The sequence below is a fragment of the Bubalus kerabau genome, chromosome 14 (assembly GCF_029407905.1).
Source record: "Bubalus kerabau isolate K-KA32 ecotype Philippines breed swamp buffalo chromosome 14, PCC_UOA_SB_1v2, whole genome shotgun sequence".
In the NCBI taxonomy this organism is placed as follows: Eukaryota; Metazoa; Chordata; class Mammalia; order Artiodactyla; family Bovidae; genus Bubalus; species Bubalus kerabau.
Window position 1 is genome coordinate 58,499,162 of NC_073637.1, and position 20,715 is coordinate 58,519,876.

At 33.5% G+C, this 20,715-nt stretch overlaps 1 protein-coding gene across 1 annotated transcript in view; it reads left to right on the top strand.

Annotated features, from left to right (window-relative positions):
• Positions 1–20,715, top strand: part of EIF3E (eukaryotic translation initiation factor 3 subunit E) — a 48,293-nt gene that overhangs the window by 15,741 nt on the left and 11,837 nt on the right. The window contains exons 6-10 of the mRNA XM_055546425.1: positions 2,526–2,651; positions 3,326–3,450; positions 13,864–13,990; positions 15,015–15,116; positions 16,304–16,413. Coding sequence (XP_055402400.1) covers positions 2,526–2,651; positions 3,326–3,450; positions 13,864–13,990; positions 15,015–15,116; positions 16,304–16,413 — 590 coding nt within the window. The remainder of the gene's footprint in view (positions 1–2,525; positions 2,652–3,325; positions 3,451–13,863; positions 13,991–15,014; positions 15,117–16,303; positions 16,414–20,715) is intronic.

Consider the following 20,715-nt stretch of genomic DNA (forward strand, 5'->3'; position numbering starts at 1 on the left):
AGTTGCTGCTGCTGCTAAGTCACTTCGGTTGTGTGCGACTCTGTGCGACCCCATAGACGGCAGCTCACCAGGCTCCCCCATCCCTGGGATTCTCCAGGCAAGAACACTGGAGTGGGTTCCCATTTCCTTGAGTTGTTGGATTTTAAAATCTTTTCTTTTTTTTTTTTTAGTGTATTTATTTATTTTGAGTTTTAGAATCTTGACTGAAGATTTGGATCAGATGTGCTCTGCTTGATAATGTCACTGTAAAAGATGTGTATTTCATACATCGTTCATCCCATTTTAACATCTAAAATTGGGATGTGTCCTAAATTGACCTAAAGTAATTAATACACCTTAAAATTGATGACATCTTAAATTTCAGTGAAATATTAGTACTTAGATTTCTTTGTAAGGATCAAACATCTTCTCCTTTGTAATTTGAACAATAGTTTTATGATATTTGTGTCAGGTTTTTAATTTCAGTAAGTTTTAACATGCACATACCTGTGCAGCTACCACCAAATCAAGATAAAGAATATTTTACCCCAGAAAGACCCCTTGTTTCCATTTGCAGTCATACCTCATCTCTTGTTCATCTACTGATTGGTTTCCATCCCTATTAAAGTGGCCTTGTAGAATTTCATTTTAAGAGGAATGATATTTTTAAGCTTGTGCCTGGCATATTTTGGCTAGCAAGTTTTTGAGATGTGTTTGTGTTGTTGTATGTATCAGAAGTTTGATTCTTTACGTTCTAGGAATATACTAGTTTTTCTGTTCATTCATTAATAAACATTTGGATTAGTTCTGGGTTTTGTCTGTTTCAAATAAAGATAATGAATATTCATATACAAGTTTTTTGTGGACATAAATTGTAACAATAATAAGAACCAGTGGTTTCATTATGTTTCCGATTTTAATTTGCAAATTCAGTCTCTGCTATTTGCCTGTTCTAAGAGTTTGTCTGTTTTAAGAATTTGTTATATATTTTTCAGTATATTTGAATTAGTTATTGCCGTCAAAGGAAGAAGCTCAGTATAGGCTGAGTCTGAATTAGGTGTGGTCTTAATCCTCATAGTTAAGGCAGCCTGTGGTACTCTGTATCGTCATTTCTAGTCTCATTGTTTTGGTAATGACTCATATTTTCTGAGTTTGTATTATGTGTCAGATGATGATGTAATCATCTTTACATGTATTATGTCATCTAACTCATACAACAATTGAGGTGGGTTCTGATAGTATCTTCATCCTATAGATGAGGAAGCTAAAGCACAGATGGCTCAGCTGTTCATAGTGGTAGAGCCAAAATTCTTAGTTTTTGGATTTCCAGTCCTGCCCATATAATTTTATTTAACTTGTAATTATGATATGTACTAATGGTACTTTACAGTTAATACCACCATGTAAATGCTTCAGTGAAAAAGGTATTCTGCCTCCAGTACACTCACTTGCTTCTGCTGCTTTAGCACAGTTCAGAGTCATTATATAATCCACTTTTCTTTGCCTTGCTTTTTGAGAGTCCGGCTTTACTTGTTTTTGTTGGTAGCCTAGTCCGTATAGGTGTTTGGGTTTATGATACTCTTCCTCCAATGGCAAGAGGAGATAGCATGGCCCTCATTTCTCTTTTTTTGTAGGTTAAAATTGCAGTGTGAAATTTATAGCTTTTATGAATAGAGGTATAATTTTCAACAAGTTATGCTCTCCATGCATCATTTCTGCCCTCATTTTTAATGAAGATAAAAAATTTTTATTTACCTTTCATGGTATTAGGATTGTGTAAGAAAATGAACTTCTGTTGCTCATTGCATATTCCTTTGATAATTATTAATGTTATTAGCCAATACACCTGCTTTTCTTTTTGTGACTTTTTCCATTTGTATCGTAATTCAGAAAGTTTTTTGTCCTGAAAATTTTTTTTAAATTGTAAATGAGATCCACAAGTCTTCATTTCCACATCTTTACTCCAAATTTTTAGCAACAAATTGCTTCTGAATCTTAAATCTTGGCAAAGATTTAGGGCTCTAAAATTCAATTAATTGTGTATGTGCTGTGTACTTAGTCACTCAGTCGTGTCCAACTCTTTGCAACTCCATGGACTATAGCCCACCAGACTCCTCTGTCCATTGGGATTCTCTAGGCAAGAATACTGGAGTGGGTTGCCATGCCCTTCTCCATGGGATCTTCCTAGCCCAGGAATCGAACCCAGGTCTCTTGCATTGCAGGCAGATTCTTTACCATCTGAACCACCAGGGAAACCCTGATTAAAATTATCTGAAATGGATTATGCTAAAACACTGGTGCTGTATCCTAGTTTTAGGTTACTCTTTATTTTCTGATCTAGACTAAATATCGAAGACCTGAGTATTTTTAGTAAATTAAGTTAAATGAAAGCTGTTTGAGTCAGCTTAACCAGTGTGATCCAAATAAAGGGCAGTTTTGGGAAGAGAGCTTTAGATTTTTTAGTAGGCTGGGTGGATATGTAGGGTTTAACATTATCTATTCCTCCAGAGTATTCAGAATATAATTAATTATGATGGCTTCAACAGGTTCCAGCAACGGATAGAAATGCTTTGAGTTCACTCTGGGGAAAACTGGCCTCTGAGATCTTAATGCAGAATTGGGATGCAGCCATGGAAGACCTGACACGGCTAAAAGAGACCATAGATAATAATGTGAGTTACACCTTTTTAAGGTGATTCTCTGAAATTTCTATGTATCCTTCATACTTCTTAATAGGAAAAGCACTGTGTACTTTTAAAAGGAAGGAAGAATGGGAGGGAGGAAGCTAAACTAAAATGTTGACCTGACTTAAAAATCACAGTGGGTTAGTGGGTTGATTAATTTTACTGAATCTCCTTGAAGGAAGTTCTCAAACTTCTTTTGGCTCTTAGAGAAAATAACTCCGCTTTCATTTTTGTTAGAGCTGTAATGCCTCTTTTACCTGTTTCAGTGGAAGAGACATTAAACTCTTAGTGCTACTTATTGAAAGTCCTATGCAGAAGACATTTTTCATCTCCTATTAGTATCTAATAAAACCTCTTTTTATGGAGTATTAATTTAGTGCTTGCTTTTAAAAATGTTTTCTGAAATGAGTGTAACTTAGAGGCTCTGTAAAAATGGCTTAGTGGACATTGTTGAATTTGTCTCTGAGAACAGGGAAATTTTGAATGTCAAGGGTCATGTAGAGAGCAGAGTAGTATAGGAGATTGGACTTTGATTGTAAGAATCACAGTGTGCATGCTTTAGAAGGTTCTCATTTTAAAATTCCAATATTAGCAATAATTTATTCCCTTTCGTCTTTCTCATATATTAATATTTCCTTTGTATACATTTTTTAATCCTTTAGTCTGTGAGTTCTCCACTTCAGTCTCTTCAGCAGCGGACATGGCTTATTCATTGGTCTCTGTTTGTTTTCTTCAATCATCCCAAAGGGCGCGATAACATTATTGATCTCTTCCTTTACCAGCCACAGTAAGTTATTTCACTGTTTGTTTGTTTTTTTTTAATATTTATTTGTTTCTTTATTTGGCTGCACTGTGTCTTTGTTGTGGCCTGCGGGAGCTTTTAGTTGTGGCGTGTGGGATCTAGCTTCCCAACCAGGGATTGAACTGGGCCCCCTGCATCGGAGCTGCAGTTTTAGCCACTGGACCACCAGGGAAGTCCCCACTGTATAATTTTCACTTTAATTATATGAAATCAAATGGGATTTTTAAAATTTAAAATGTACTTCTAACATTTAAATTTGTTTTCACATTTTTTTCCCTTCTTCATGTGGTAGATGTGCTTGTTCATGGAAAAAACTTACATATAACTCTTAAGTAAATTATTTGATAAAAGTATATTCTGATCCCTAAAGTGCTCTTTAAGTGTGGTCCCTGGGCCACCAGCATCAGTATTTTGCAGAATCTTATGCCTTATCCTAGAAGAACTGAATAGAATCTTCTGTGTAACAAGAATCCAGGTAATTCATACTTGCATGAAAGCTTCAGAATTAGAAGACTTTAGGCTGTATTATTTGGAAGGAAGATAATACATCCCAGGAATCCCTATTATATCATCTTTGCTCTATCATCCAGCTTTTGGTAACAAGAAATACACTGCTTTGTGAACTATACTATTCTATTATTAGGTAGAAGTCATTTTTAAAATTTATTCTTCCATTTGAGATAAATGCCTCTGAATCTTCTACCTGTTATTTCTTAATATTTTGGTTGGAGCAACAGAAAACAAGGCTTACTTTATGAAAATATTTCAGATACCTGAAGATAATTTTCCTTATTTTTCTTTCCTTCAAGCTAAATATCTCTGATTTTATCAAGTAATGTAGTTTGTTACGTTCTTTAGTATTATGGCTACTGTTCTTAGATAACCACCGGTTTATCCATAGAGTTTTTTAAAAATCTGTATGTTTAAAATTGAAAGCTTATTCTAGAATATCTAAGCTTTATAGAAAGCAGTGGCAATATTAGCTTCAGTGACCAGTGCATATGCTTTTATTAATTTAACCCAAGATTTCATTAACTTTTGTTTCTGGGTGTGATTTATTAACTGCATTGTTGGCTAAATCACACATAAGTACTTTAAGCCATATTTCTGTTATTTTTAACCTAAATTAAGATAGAGATCCTAATACATTTCACTTGATTTTTGCTTATTGTTGTCTGTCAGATTAAGATTTTAATTTTTTTTCTAAAGTGTGTATTTACTTTACAGAAGTATAGTTTAGGAATTGATGGTGTAATACCCTTTTAATATAAAATCAGTGAACATTGAATAACCTGTATTTTTTGTGTGATTTTTCTGAAGTTTTAAAAATAAAGCAGTAGCACTCTAGCAATATTTTTACATAAGTTGATGAAATGTAACCATCTAAACTGAGCACATTAGTAACCATGTTCCTTAAATGCTCAGTTTATTAAGGGTTTAAGACTGAAATATTTGACTTCTTCAGTTAAGTTGGTAACATGAGCATCTGAACTTTAAATTTAAGAGAAATTATTGGTGGTGATAAAGATGAAAAATATTTGCCAACCAAGAAGTGTCAGTAATTTTTAAATGTAGAAACAGGAGCCATTTTTAAATGGTATACATTGTGTTTTCTCCATTAAATGCTAAATATTCCCCTGAATCTGGCAGATAGAAGCACTTTTATCAGAAATCGGCTTGGCTTATTTTCTGTATTAATATTATAACTTATGTTCAGCATTAGTGTATTTAGTCAGTATTTGCATGATAGTGAAAGTTGCTCGGTTGTGTCCGACTCTTTGTGACCCCATAGACTATATAGTCCATGGAATTTTCCAGGCCATAATACTGGAGTGGGTAGACTTGACCTTCTCCAGGGGATCTTCCAAACCCAGGGATCAAACCCAGGTCTCCCGTAGGTGGGTTCTTTACCAGCTGAGCCACAAGGGAAGCCCTTGTATCATGATACACTAGTCCAGTTTGTTAAAACTGAACACAGGCAAGGAAGTTTTTGTAACAGGAAATTTTTTTGATCTTTCCTTGAAAAAGCAAAAACTACATGGCATTAAGTGAGGTAGAAGACAGTGTATGACTCCAGCATTAAATTTTAAATGTAAATTACAAGAGATAAAATTTTTTATAACTTAACATGGTTTACAGTTATTTATTTCATTAGAGATTATAGCATTCAGATATGCCATCTAGGTTCACCATAGTCGCTAAGGCATAAAAGCTTGTTTCTATCTGAGCTGCTGTTCCTCCTTAAAGAAACCCTCTTTGTAGGAAATTGAACGTTGCTCAGTCTTGTCTTGCCTAGGACTGTATAGTTCCTAGGGTTGCAAAGGAACCCTAGGAACTATACAGTCCATGGAGTTCTCCAGGCCAGAATACTGGAGTGAGTAGCCTTTCCCTTCTCCAAGGGATCTTCCCAACCCAGGGATCAAACCCAGGTCTTCTGCATTGCAGGCGGATTCTTTACCAGTTGAGGCACCAGGGAAGCCCCCAAAATTTTATAGTTGCATACTCTTTGCTGGATGTAATAATAGATTGTAATCTGGAAAGTTAAGTTATAGTACATTTGTTGCATTAAGTAAGCTCTTAGAAAAGGTTAAAAAAGGAAAGTCACTGTGTACTAAAGTAAGATCCTACAAGGATGTTATATTTTTTTCTGACTTTTGGTATAGGAAGCCCACAACTTTATTTGGTAGTATTTTAGGGGTTTATTTGCAAAGAAAAAAGCTGAACCAACCTCAAAAAAACTGACATACCATCATTTGCTATGAGAAGTGCTAAGAGGACTAAGAACATGAAACATTGACCAGATTGTTCTGACCCTATAGGTTGAATATTTATATAGGAAGTTATGGAGTACAGAAGATTTCTTTATGAGTACTTGGAATCAGGATAGAATATTAATTTATGTGACTAGAATGTTTAATAGCACCATCAGATTAACATATCCATTTCCACAATATTTTTGTCACTAGGTCTATCCAGGATCCAGGTCAGGAGCATGTTTTGGTGTGTATGTCACCCTAAATATTTGAGTGGGCTTTTCCAAGATTTGCTTTTTTCTATACTTCTCTTTTTATGATTCTGTTTCAGATCACTACCTCTCACTTGGCTCCCATCTTCTTTCTTTCCCGGTCCCCAGTATTGATTTAAATATTTTTATCAAGTTCTCAAGTCTTCCTAATAATGATAGTTTTCTCTTACTAAATTGATGAGCACTACCTATCTTTAATTTTAAACTATCCATGCCTGTGGTGGATTCATTTTGATATTTTGATATTTGGCAAAACTAATACAATTATGTAAAGTTTTAAAAATAAAATAAAATTAAAAAAAAATAAAATAAACTATCCATGCATCTTATGAAAAAAGATGTGAGAATTTCAAATTCAAAAATTAAGGATATAGTTCTCAGTATTTATGGAGGTTAATCAGACATGCATTCAAATGAGGAGAGATTAAAAATAAAATTGTTATGTAGTATGTTGCCTCCCTTCTGAATAATAAACCTGTAAGATTGTCTTATGAATTTATTAATATCTCTAAACTCATGAGTGCAAAGTATGAACCTTCCCTAAATGAGCAAATTTGATTCAGACATTAGATACTGTAATAGCTGGCTCTAATCTTGGTACCTAGCACGTGGGTTATAAGGACAGGTTTTCTTGTACAAAGTCATAGGGATCCCTAGGAATTGGCCTTCCACGCTTCTACTTATGGGTAGACTCACTCTCCTATAGTTTTTATAGTTTCATGTGTATCCAGAGAGGAATATTATTGAGCTGATTTTAAAAACACATCTTTAAATAAAGTAAACAAGAAAAGTAAAAATATTCAAACCCACTGTAAAAATTCTATAATACAGATCAAGGGGAAATAGTATGGATTCGTTCTTGACAACCTTATGGCTTTTATATAATTAAAACTATATTTAATTACTTAGTAGAATCATTTATTATAAATAGTAGAAATATAAAGGTAGTAGTTGAGATAGCAGAAAGTTTTGTTGAAGATAAAAAATCAAACTTATAAAGGAAAACAATGCAAAAAATATTTGTTTTTTAAATTTTAAAGTAACATAAAGGTTCATGGTTATAGAAATATAATTAAAATAACAACTTAGAATTAAGACAGTTAATTATGAAGCTGTACTCTGTAAGTAGGCTTAATGCTTTCATTTGTATTTCCATGGGTTCATGTATAAAAAAGAATAACTTATGCCATTAAAAATCTCTGAATAAGTTTTTAAAAACTAGAAATTTCATAGCATGTGCTTCCTGGACAAAAATACAGTAAAACTGGGCATTAAAAGTTTTATAAATAACTGAATCAAAGAGATTAAGTGTTATAATTATGAAATACCTGCCAAAGCAGCACTCAGAAATTGGTTCATAGCCTAGAATACTTGTTCAACTTTTAAAATCTTGATTAAAAGTACAGAAAAAGAGAACAAAGGCAGTGAAAATAAAATTAGCAATGTATTAGTAAATGTTAAACATTTTCATCCTCCCAACTCAGTATTACAGCTTTAAAATTTCTCCAAAATATGGTGCTTATCATCTTCACTTGCCATAGGGTCAGGTTGCCATCATATTTTCTTCCTCATTAGTAATGTCTTAATGACATATTCTCATTTTTGCCTGATTATAACTTTTTCATGTGAGAAAACACCCAGTTGGCTTGACAGATTATTGTTTCATTCATTTTCCTAGGTTGCATATTCTTTAAGTAGAGTAGGTTTTAGTAAGTACTGTGTAATTTGCATTTGTGTCTCTACAGTCAGTATGTCTTTTTCAATTGTCATTGGTATATAGTAGGTATTAATGGAGAAAGTATCATATTTTTCTGTTTTTAATTTCTAATAGCACAGGAATACAATTTAATGTGGTTCATTGAGTATATATTAAATTGATAGTTTATATAGATTGTGATTTCAGGCTTTTTTCAAGTACAAAAAGTACTGCGATGATTATTTATACATTTGTCCTTGAAGTGAAAGTTTAGATGCCAGAGCCAGTTGAGTCTCTTACATGATATACATTATCATTTCTGCCATAATTTATTCTGAATCTAAAATGGAGATGATTTACACGTTTGAAAATGTTGAACTTTTAAATGTAATATAATATGTAAGATAAGGTATCAAATGTAAGCTGGAACAGTGTTCGTAGGCTATTAGAGATGAGGCTTTGCCACCAAACGTAGATGCTATTTAGTAAGAAGAATGCATATGTAATACAATGCTCTCGTTACTCTCCATTTGTAAAAAAAGATTCAAAGTTCAGTTAGCAAAAGAATGTTTGATTTGTTTTCTAAATAAAAAAATGTGTATTTCCTAAGAAATTTCAAGTTTTACTGTTAACAGTCAACTATATCGTGTCCAGAATTTATCCTCACTTACTATCTGCTGTTATTTTTCCAAAACTTCCTAACTGTTCCTGACAAGAAAACTTTTTTATGCAAGTATTTTACTTGCTTTAGCTTAGGATGATCTCTAAAAATCCATCCTCTGCAGTTATAGTAAGTCTAGCCTTTTTAAATTTTTTTAGCCTTTCTGGAAATACCCTTTTCTTCTTTTTGTACCAATTCAAAGCCTGCCTGTTTTTCAAGATCCAGCTCAGGTTTACTTCCTACATAAGGTGCTATATATTGTGCCTACCTTATACTTGAAGTTTAATTAATGTCTTTCTAAAAAAAACTTAAAATTGCCTTATCACCCTAACTAGATTATAAGCATGTTTGAGAGGAGAATTTTATTTGGTGGTTTATTTTGTCTTATCCTTTGATTACTAAACATTCTGACATAATTAAAAAATATTGTAAGAACACTTCCATAAAATGATACAATCAGAGCAGGGTTGTGCTAGAGAAAGAGTAAACTTTCTTATTTGACCTTCCTGAAATTGCACTTCAGAACACAATAAATACTGAACCTCTTATTTAAAGGAAACATAGTTTTAAGTTAGATTTCAAAAATAGAGAAGGTATAGGCTCTTTTCTTACATAGTTTATAATCCAAACAAATAACACAAGTAGCTTAAGAACATATTTAACTAAATATAGATGTATTGTGCCGGAGAAGGCGATGACACCCCACTCCAGTACTCTTGCCTGGAACATCGCATGGATGGAGGAGCCTGGTAGGCTGCAGTCCATGGGGTCGCTCAGAGTCGGACAGGACTGAGTGATTTCACTTTCACTTTTCACCTTCATGCATTGGAGAAGGAAATGGCAACCCACTCCAGTGTTCTTGCCTGGAGAATCCCAGGGATAGGGGAGCCTGGTGGGCTGCCGTCTATGGGGTCGCACAGAGTCGGACACGACTGAAGCAACTTAGAAGCAGCAGCAGCAGCAGCAGATGTATTGTGCATGTTAAACAGTATAAATTTATGACACTTACCAGTGAGACCTGGAGAAGTTAGAAGAAGATGAAAATTGATTTGACTTTTAAATTTTGATTGATAAAGAAGAAAGGAGATGAAAGAAGTAGAACAGAAAAGCACAGTGGTTACTGGCACGCTGTTAAATAGCAATACCTATGGTTTTTTATATTTGAACTAAATCATATGATTACTGATCCTTAGTTTACACTAAGATGACTTGCCCAGAATCACCCGTAATCCTCACTCCCTTCCTTTTTGTACTGATCAATATAGATAATTTGCACCCATACATAGACAGGATCACTGCTTTCCTAGCAGGTAGGAATTCCCTGCTGTGTTTGGAAGTCTACTGTGGTAATGCTGTATACCAAAAGCTATGGACCGCGAGCTAAAAACTGTGGCCCATTTCCTTTTTTCTCATGGCCTGCAATCTGAGAATGACTTTTGCATTTTAAATGGTTAGGAAAAACAGTGAAAAGAGTAATATTTTGTGATGTGAAAATTATGAAATTACAGTTTTAATGTCATTGATCTATATTGATCTATCTGATCTGTGCATGTATAAAGATAGATGGATATAGAGAGATACAGAGATGATCTATATCTGCTTTCGGACAGTAACAGCAGAGTAGAATTGTTGTGACGGAAATGGTCATACGTTGTTGCACTTGCCTTGCTTCACTGCTGCTCAGTGCTCTTTGAATCCCAGTGATGCTGCCCTAGTGCCTGGCCCTTTTCAAGTGTCATGTGTATCACCACATGGCAGCATTTTATCAGTGCATACTCACCATGTCAAAACAGCAGGAGAAAAGTGGATTTCAGATGTGCTTAAATTTTAAGGCACAATACACTGGAAATATTTTGTGTCAAATTAGAAAGCAAAGCATTGAATTGACAGTGTAGACACGCTAAAAGTGTACAGTGTTCATCCATATAACCAGGCTGTAAGCACTCATTACAGTATTCCCAACTGATTACAAAGCAGCTCTCAGAAAAATTAGGAAATTTAAAACAATATTGCAGCAGAATTTCCTCACAAAATTAAGGAAAATGAGGCTTCAACCAAAGAAAGTTTCTGAACAGCTCTTTTGTTAACCAAGTAAGGAAAGCCATTTACTAGTTATTTTCAGTTGCAGCAGCCAAAAAAATATGTCCAGAAAAAAAGAATTGCTTTAAAACTTATAGCCTTCTACTGAGAACTGTTCCTCAGAACTGAAGATATTGGGAGCACATAAGTAGTCAATTAAAAAATAAAGTATATGATTTTTTAGTGATTTCTTAGATTCTGTTGATAGATGTTTATCATTATGGCTAGTTGTTGATTTGAGGAATCACTGTTGGAATTTGAAGTGTCTGAAGAACATGCCTTTATTATGAATAGTCTGTGGAACAACTACAGTTGAAAATATTTTCAGAGTTAAAAAAACACTAATTTAGTACAACCTGAAGTGGAATCTGCTAAACTGTGTTAAAAATATTGGTGGCAAATATATGTGAGGGAGAAAATTGCTTATTATTGGACAAATTTACAAAGCTTGTGAAAATGTGAGGTGTTGAAAGCCTATAGTTGTCCATTGCACTATACATTTCCATGTATTTTGTGGAAGATACCTGAATCCATGGTGTATTATTAAACCATTAGCATCAACAGTGAGCTTCATTTTCTTTTGTGGGCTTAACTGTTCGCGGTCCCTGAGTTTCTGTTTGATCAATAGAATATCTTGACTTTCCCTAGTACCACAGTGATAAAATGGCTTTGCAGTGGCAAAGTTTTATTGTGACTTTTTCTAGGTTGGAGTAAGATGGAAATTTTCCTAAAGAAAAAATTGCCCTCAACCACTATGAGCAAGCCCTGGATGGCTCTGGAAGTTATATTTTGGTATAGACTTAACGTTTCTTAGTTCAACCTAAAATTACAAATCTGAACAGTACTTATATGCAGACTTATACTGCAGCAGGCATTTGATGATCAATAACATAGTATGAATCCTAAGTAATGTCTAGCTGCTTTAACCTTTCCTGTTCTTTCAAAAGTCTAAAGAAGAAATGAGACCTTCATTCCCACACACATTTGTAGCAGATACATTTTTTTAAGCTCAAGTTACATTTCCAAAAAGTTTTAGATCTCATTGTAAGTACAAAGGAAATTTCTGTGTATGAAAATCCATCTAACTGTGCAGTTGAAATAGAAATGATTTATTTGCAATGTAATGATAGCTAAAAGGCAGTATCAAAAATCTTAACAGAATTCTAAAAAAGCCTTCCCCAAGTGATAAATATGCTAAATTAAAGTCTTATCATTGATATCAATGTTTGGTAGTACCTGCATACATTAAAAAATCATTGTCAGGTTAAATATGTAAAATCTCATTACAGATTAGCATTAACAGATAAACATTTGTAATAAATTTTAATAGGGATCTCTAAATTTGAACCCAATTAAGCAAAGTTGGAATTTTACTGTTTTTATTAGTAGACTTGAATTATAAATATTTGTAGTCAGCTATTATATTTTTGAGTTTTTATAAAGTTTTTTAGAAATTTGTTATATTTTTATATAGGTGCCTGATTAATATTCTGCGTCTTGCCTCTTGACCTACAAAACCTAAAATATTCATTATCTGGCCCTTCACAATAATTTTCTAACCCAGCTATATACTCAAATAGAGAGAAATGATTTCTTAAGGACATCATTTTCCAATAAAAACAGTGAAATTATACATGATGCAATAATACAGAGAAAGGATAAGTAAAAAGGAGGGGGTTACCATCATATAAAATAAACTTTAATCTTGTATGAATAAATCTATGAATGAGTTGCATAAATGTCTACTAAAACTACCTACTTCAAATCTGATTAAGAAAACCAATCATGCTCTCCTATATATACCATGTCTCTGGTAAGAGTATTGAGGCAGTCACTTGTACTGAACAACAAAAATTGCATTTAAAATTTTCTGCCTGAAACTCATACTTAATTTTTCAGATAATGAAGCTTTTAGCTGATTTATTTAGTTATCTTTTCTTAGAAATTGTTTTGTTCTTGAGTTAATGTTGATTATTTTTATACCTTGCCTTGTTTAGAGGGAATTTAAAGAGGAGTAAGTGGAACTAGATTTTATCTAAATGTTAGGTTATTATCAGATTGTAGGGTCCTCTGATGAGTTCAAACAACATTTTATGGCGTATCTACAATATGACAAAGTATAGAGATTTATTAACATTATAATCTGGGAGACCTTGGGAGATAAGGTTTCTCTTCTGGACCTTGAAGAATGGCTAGCATTTAGACTTTCAGAGGGATGTGTTTGGGAGAGCAGTTCATGTGGAGTGAGCTTTAATGAGAAGTGAGGAAAGCAGGAGGCAGTCAGTGGTATGCTGGGAGATAGAGCTAGATGGGTACTTTGGAGCTTGAAGATTCAACTAAGAGAAATGGACTTTATTGACAAATATTTCCAACGTGGTGCTCAAAGGTTCTTACTGGATAAAAATTAGAGAGCTGTAAAAGGAAATTGAGCAAAAGAAATACAGGATAAATACCGAATGACCAGGGTGGTCAGCTGCTTATCATCAGAATAGTTTCCAGTCTTCCATCCCCTGAAATTAATTGTTTTTAATTCAATTTGTGTAAGCGCCTGATTCTCTTAATTATAAGGAGTGTTTTGCACATAGCTTTTCATAACATTTGTTCTTACAGGTAAATGAAATCTTTTGAAACAGACTGATGGCTTATATAAGAGCCTTTCAAAATCCTTTTACTCAGCAGTGGTAATAGAATTATTTACCTCTTAAGTGAGTCTCTCATCTCACTCCAAATTGAGAAATACCAGCTAGCATTCTTACCATTTAAACTTTTTCTTGGTGAAGATGGCCCTAATAATACTCATTTGTAATTTTTTTACAATCCTTGGTTATTGAAACAGTGCAGTCTGACAGGCTGCTCAAGTGTTTTCTTTAAATCACAGATGATTATAGATCTATAAAACTTGGTAAGTTACTAAGTAAATTGCGTGTTTTTATTTAGGTATCTTAATGCAATTCAAACGATGTGTCCACATATTCTCCGCTATTTGACCACAGCAGTCATAACAAACAAAGATGTTCGAAAACGCCGGCAGGTGCTAAAAGATCTGGTCAAAGTTATTCAGCAGGTAAAAAGTAAAATCTTTATTGATTTTTAAAATGTGCCTAAACTTTAACCTCTTTTTCTTGAAGAAGTAGGACTCTTAGTTCTTAACGGTGAAAAGAGTGAAAGTGAAAGTCGATCAGTCGTGTCCCACTCTCCTCAACCCCGTGGCCTATACAGTCCATGGAATTCTCCAGGCCAGAATACTGGAGTGGGTGGCCTTTCAGGGGATCTTTCCAACCCAGGGATCAAACCAGGGTCTCCTGCATTGCAGGCAGATTCTTTACCAACTGAGCTATCAGGGAAGCCCCTGTTGGTAGGCTAAAAATCTTTTAAAAAATAGGAGGAAAATATACATGAAAAGAGCCCCAAGTGGGCATATGCTGCCTTTCAGTTCAAGATATATTTATGGTAGATGTGGCATGAATGAATACTGCTCTCTGCTAGTTGGATACTTAATATATATTATATATTAGTGTTGCTCTTACTGCATAAAGTAAAGGAGATCCGGAGCCTGGATTTTTTTTTTGAAGGACACTACCTATATAATACCAAAGTAGTTAATCTTTACATAATTTTAATAGTACCTATCTTGTGCAGAAGCTATAGCACTACTGCTTGGTTTTTAGTGAATATAACTAAACAATAACTCAACAATAACTAACTGTGGGTTCAAAAAGAACTTAAATATTTATTTTATCTGAGAATAATTTAGATAGAAAAAGGCAGTTTTATTCATCAGAATATGAATACACTTTTACTTGGAGAAGTTCATCACTGTTTATTGACTAAGGGAGACTTGGCTGTAGAGGAATTTGAAAGCTTTTGGAATGGTTCTAGGATGACCATTTAGAGAACTTGGTTTAGAAGGCATTATAAGGTTAAGATGTGGCTATGAATTAGGATATGAGCAGTTGCTTTGAGAAGATAGTACTTGGTAATTTGTTAGAAACTAATGGTAAGGGAGGAGAAAATAGGAAGATTGGGGGCTGTGTACTACTAAACAGTGTTGAATCAAATCCAGCTTAACCTTTGACTTAATTTTACAGGAGTCTTACACATATAAAGACCCAATTACAGAATTTGTTGAATGCCTATATGTTAATTTTGACTTTGATGGGGCTCAGAAAAAGCTAAGGGAATGTGAATCAGTAAGTATACATTTTTGCTTACAAATTAATAATTCTTTAATTTGGGGGTATTATAAGAATTAACAGGGTTTTATTAATTATGTCAGAAATGTTTATTAATCTTAAAATGGCAGACTGTTTAGAAATGTGTTGGGTCGAAGACATTTCTAATGTTATTAATATGTGTCTACCCCTTTTGTTAACAGTTAATTAAAACATTAAGGGCTTTATAAATTCACACATAATTTCATGTCTTATCCTGAATGAATAAAAATATGTGAAATGCTTTATATGTATAAGCAAGATTATATCAAGTTTTACATCACATTTGTGATTCCAGCTTGTTACATAAGCAGGCCTAATTTGAAATTTTTCTTACGATTGTATTTTAACATTTGCTATAAATCAGTCAAGCTAAGAGTGAATTTTTAAACTAGTGTCTTCTGTTAGCTGGCAGAAACTAAGGTACTGTCAGAGCATCTGAAAAAGTTGGGCTTACAGTCTTTTTTCTTAGTAAGTTAGTTTGCAAGTTTTGAAAAACTAAGGATTGCTTGTTAAATGCATTTACCAAATGTGTAAGTAAGTATACCTTTAGAGATGATTTTCAAACATTGAACAAAATTTGTAACAACTTGGGTATATATAGTATAACAACTTGTGTACATGCAGTCAAATGTGACATTATTAAATATTGGTGTTTATTGTAATACTAAGTATCTAGGCCGTGCCAGGCAGTGGGGCACTTGGTTTCTGTTCTTGAAGTTAAAATATTCTCTTTTAATTATGATACATCTGTGAAATAGGTGTCACCCTTTGAATTTTTTTCTCCTGTGGCTTTCCGCTCTACTTATTATCACAGAAGTATGCATATCTTTAGTCCATATCTACTTTAAAAAGCTGGAAATACATTATCTACAGAGCATTTCTATAGATTAATGACAGGACAAAGCTTCTTTGTCATAAGGCTGATCAGGTCATCAGTGGAACAAGGAAATGTAGTTTTTAGCATTCATTTTCTTCTTATTTGCATTTTTAGAGACTTGAATATAGTGTTGTGAAAAGTGCTATGAAGTAGAACCTGTGATATTAGATGAGAGAGTTGTAGTGAAAGGAATAATGAGTAAAGAACAAAAAACATATTTGAGACAAATTTTTAAAATTGCTCATCAGCACTTATAATTTTTTCCTCTTATATTTTATTCATATAGGTACTAGTGAATGATTTCTTCTTGGTGGCTTGTCTTGAGGATTTCATTGAAAATGCCCGTCTCTTCATATTTGAGACTTTCTGTCGCATCCATCAGTGTATCAGCATTAAGTAAGAATACTTATTTAATTTATACTTTCTACTTTTAAATTCCTATAAACTTTTCATTTATTGTAAAGTTGCAGTTACCAGGATTCCAGTTAATTGGATTTCTATTGTATTTCTCTGTGCTATAGTAGAAAAAGGAAATGTCATAGTGATTTATTAAAAATCCTAACTTTTGTTTGAATTCTGGGATGCTTCAGATCCTTCTTATTTTCTATATGTGTGGGAAAGCATGATTTTTGAAAATTACTTGAAGGCAGTATTATGATTGTCAGAGAGTTACCTTTTAAAAGAATACTTTTATACCATTACATAGGGAAAAAAGAGCGATGACCAGTTTTAGAATGGTTTTCAACAGGAGTTCACTTAAGGAATTAGTCCTTAGTAAATTGGAAATGCTGTTGAAAAGACCACATTTGGTAATTATTTCAGTTAATTGAATTAATTTTATTTAATTATATATTTGAATTCTCATAGTAAACTCCTGTGACATCCTAAAATGTTGAAACATGGAAAAGTTATGGAGAATTTCAATTGAAATTTTCTCTGTTGTGTGAAGAAATTGTTGGGGAAAAAATTGTGAAACTTACGTAACTTATTAGAAACTGATTTTATGTATTAGAAATTGAAAAATGGCAGTGCCCCTTGACCACAGATGAAGTCAAACAGTAAATGCTCCTTAAATGTTTAAAAACTTACTACGTTAATGTTTGCCTCTTAGGAATTGTATGTACACCGAAGTTTTTCTTTAGAGCCTTTGATTTTCACTAAGTCATCCATTATTGCTTGCCTTATTTTAGTGGGTTGTCATTGAAGTGGTTATTTAGAGTTAGAATTCTAGTGTGAACATGGGTCTTTTCCTTTGGGAGTTGAAGCTTTGACCTTATTTAGTACTTTATTATAGCTAGCAGATATACTGATACAATTTTAAAAATCTGGTTCCCAATCTAGTTCCCTTAAGGAATGCATGGAAATTCCTAACAGTCATTAGTCCTGAAATGCAGTATTATCTATGTAAGCATACATATTTATGTATATGCACAAGCAGATAAAGGAAGAGCCCTTTCACTTTGTTTTGCCTGCACTTCTGTTCTGCTTTCCTCCTGACTCCGTGGAACCATATGACTGACTCTGGAAACCCAGTTTTATGCAACACTGATTCAGTACAACTCCTTTGTTTTGTAGCTCCCCGTTTATAGCTGAGAAACTGAAGGCTCAGAGACATTAAGCAGCTTAGGTCTTATTTAATGCAAGATTCTGAGCTAATAGCTCTCTGGCATTCATTGTCTTGACCCTGGTTATAAATTCTTTTTTTCATTGTGCGCAATTGATATTTTTAGAAATAGCCGATTTAGACTAATTTGTTATTAGTGTATCATTTGAGCCAGAGGATAAAGATGGAAAAAACCATGAGTCAGTGTTTCATTTTTTGTGCAGAATCTGTAGAGTTTTGTTTTTTATCTTACAACTATAGATTCCCTGAAGCCACCACAAACTTTCTGAATCTAATTTTCTGTGTTATGCTGTGTAGGGCTTCTGTGTTACACTGAATAGGGCTACTTTACTGTTGCAGTTAGGGTGATTATTCCAAAGCACATGCAAGATTGAGAACCATTGCATCAGGTCACAAAATTTTTTTAGGCACATAGTTATAGCCTGCTAGGGTAATGGATTGAAAAATGAGTGACTGAATATTTTTAGTATGCAGTGAATTAACAGGGTAGAGGACAAGCATAACGTATAGCTTCATGTGAATAAACAGTTCTTCTTAGTGCAACAGTGATATCTCAGATTGTAAGGTTTGGGGGGTGGTACCAGAGAGTATGGGGGTCAATAGGACTCAGTCCAGGGGCCTAGGCTTCTTCATGTTTTTAGAACTGCTTTAATGGGTTAGAAATATGACTGGAATAATGTTAAGCATCTGAGTTGGGCTTTTATAAATATAGCAAATATCTTCAGTCAGACACCAGGGACTTGGAATCCATGATAATGACCAAACTAGCTATTGTTTACATTCAAACAGTACATAGAAAAAATTACTGTTCTCTAGTTCAGAGGTTTTTAAACCTAGCTATGCATCAGAATCATCTGGAGAACTTAAAAAACCACCAGTATAACTTAAACTTAAGAATGGATTTTTCTGGCTTTACCACAGACCTTCTGAATCAGAATCTCTGGGATCAAGACTTGAGAATCTGGTTTAAAACTTCCCAGGTCCAACCCCTAAAAAATTAAAGCATTCTCAGAATGGAAAGGGGCAGATCTCAGCACCTGTAATTTTCAGAGCTCCTCTCAATATTTCTGATGTAAGAATTAATGAAGAAATCCTCTGTGCCCTTTACAATTTCCTTCAATGGTAACATTTGGTGAACCATAGTAAAATACACAACCACCCTATTGATATTGATACATTCAGATATAGAACATTTCTGACACCACACAAATTCCTCAGATTGCTCTTTTATACCTGTACCCACTTCCTTCTCGCTCTTATGAACCCTTGGCAACCATTCACCTGTTTGCTATTTCTGTAATTCTGTCATTTAAAGGATGTGTAGAACTTTTTAAAAAGTAGTGTTCGGGGTAGTCCATGCATATGATACAGATTATGATATAATTAGTTAAGAGTTTGATATAGTATGATATAATTAGTTAATAGTTTAACTATGAAAATTTTTGAAAGAAGAAAATATTACAGATGTGAGTGAGTGCCAGGCACTAGATAGAAAGTAGAGAACACAGCCTCAGAGCTTAAAATCCAGAGGAAGAAACAGATATTAAATAAAGATAAGATTATAACTAGAATAGGCATTTTGAAGAAAAATACAGAGTAATTAGAATAACATGGACATAATTTGTATACAGAAAAATTAGAGAAGTAATTTGGATTGAAGTTTCACTGAACCCTGATAGCTCTCTAAAATATCTTTAAGTAGACTCTTCCATCGTATACTAATTATGACAAATCACTCCATTTACTAGTTTACGCTGGCCTATCTCTGCTTCTAATTAATTTAGTTATTTGATATTTGATCTTTTTTAGGGCTAGGGGGAAGGATTTGTCTCTGTCTTGCTTTCTTTCCCCTAGTGGACACATATCAAATGCTACGCATTTTAAAGCCCATGGTTGTTTATTAAATAACCCTTTCCATTTGTGATTTGGAACATTCTCTGTTGATAGGATTCTTCACTAAATGGCACATGTGATAGTCTTATCTTTATAAAAATGTATGTTAAGAATGTTTTTATCAGTTTATACACAGCCCTATAGATTTATAGGATAAGTTACAAATCTGTTTACCATGAAGTATGCAACATCTGTCAAAAAAGATTACTGTGGTGGGATTTAATTTAGTATAGCCGAATAGTTTATCAGATACAGTCTGTCTGAAATTTAAAAGCTGTTCTAGAATAATCCTTGGACCAGTTTTCAGTTGTAGATAAAAACAAAGTATGGAAGTAATATTTTGAATGTGTATGATAAACATGTTGGAGCATACATTAATATAATTTCCCTATGGGGGTTAGTTTTGGCTTTTCACAAAAGTATGTATTTGCCAACTGCTCTTGCATTTAAGTTATGAAGTCATTCCACTTTGCTTATTTTATTCAATAACATTTTAGATCTTAATATTTTTCTTAAAGGCCTTATTACCATATAGCAATTTATACTTAATTATACTTTGATATTAGAGATAAAAGGTGTGTTTCCAGATGGAGATTGTTTTTAACAGTCATTATCATTGTATTTCTGTGTTAATTATCAAGTAATATAGTGTCATTTTTGACTAATGAGATGTTAGTAAATTCAGTGAGAATTTTCATTTGTCATACAGAGCATTTCATGTCTAAGTTTTCTCCTGTTTTCTTTCTCCTATTTACTCCTAATCTTACAGTTAAATACAGTTTACACTTAACACTTACTTTTTAATTAATTGTCATAGGATATCCTTATAAAAGACTGGAGCTCTTTGGATATATAAAATAGTTAGCCACAGTCTTCAGTGGAAAACAGGCCAGAGATTTCCATGACTATAATGGCTTAAGTCAGTATTTTTTTAAATAAGTTGTGCTTATCAACTAAAATTTGGAAACCCAGGTTATTAAACAGGTAATTGATAAGCTTCTGAAATTCTGGACCCCAAATCTTTATTTGTTAAGATACATCAGGGTAAGGGCTATGGAAAAGGGTTCAGAACTGTCGAAAAGATTAGTCATTGAAAACCTGATAGACAGTCAGCCTAGAGTTGATGAAAGCCTAATTGGTTCTCTAGATTTAGGTTTATATACCTTATGTTCTTAGGTGGG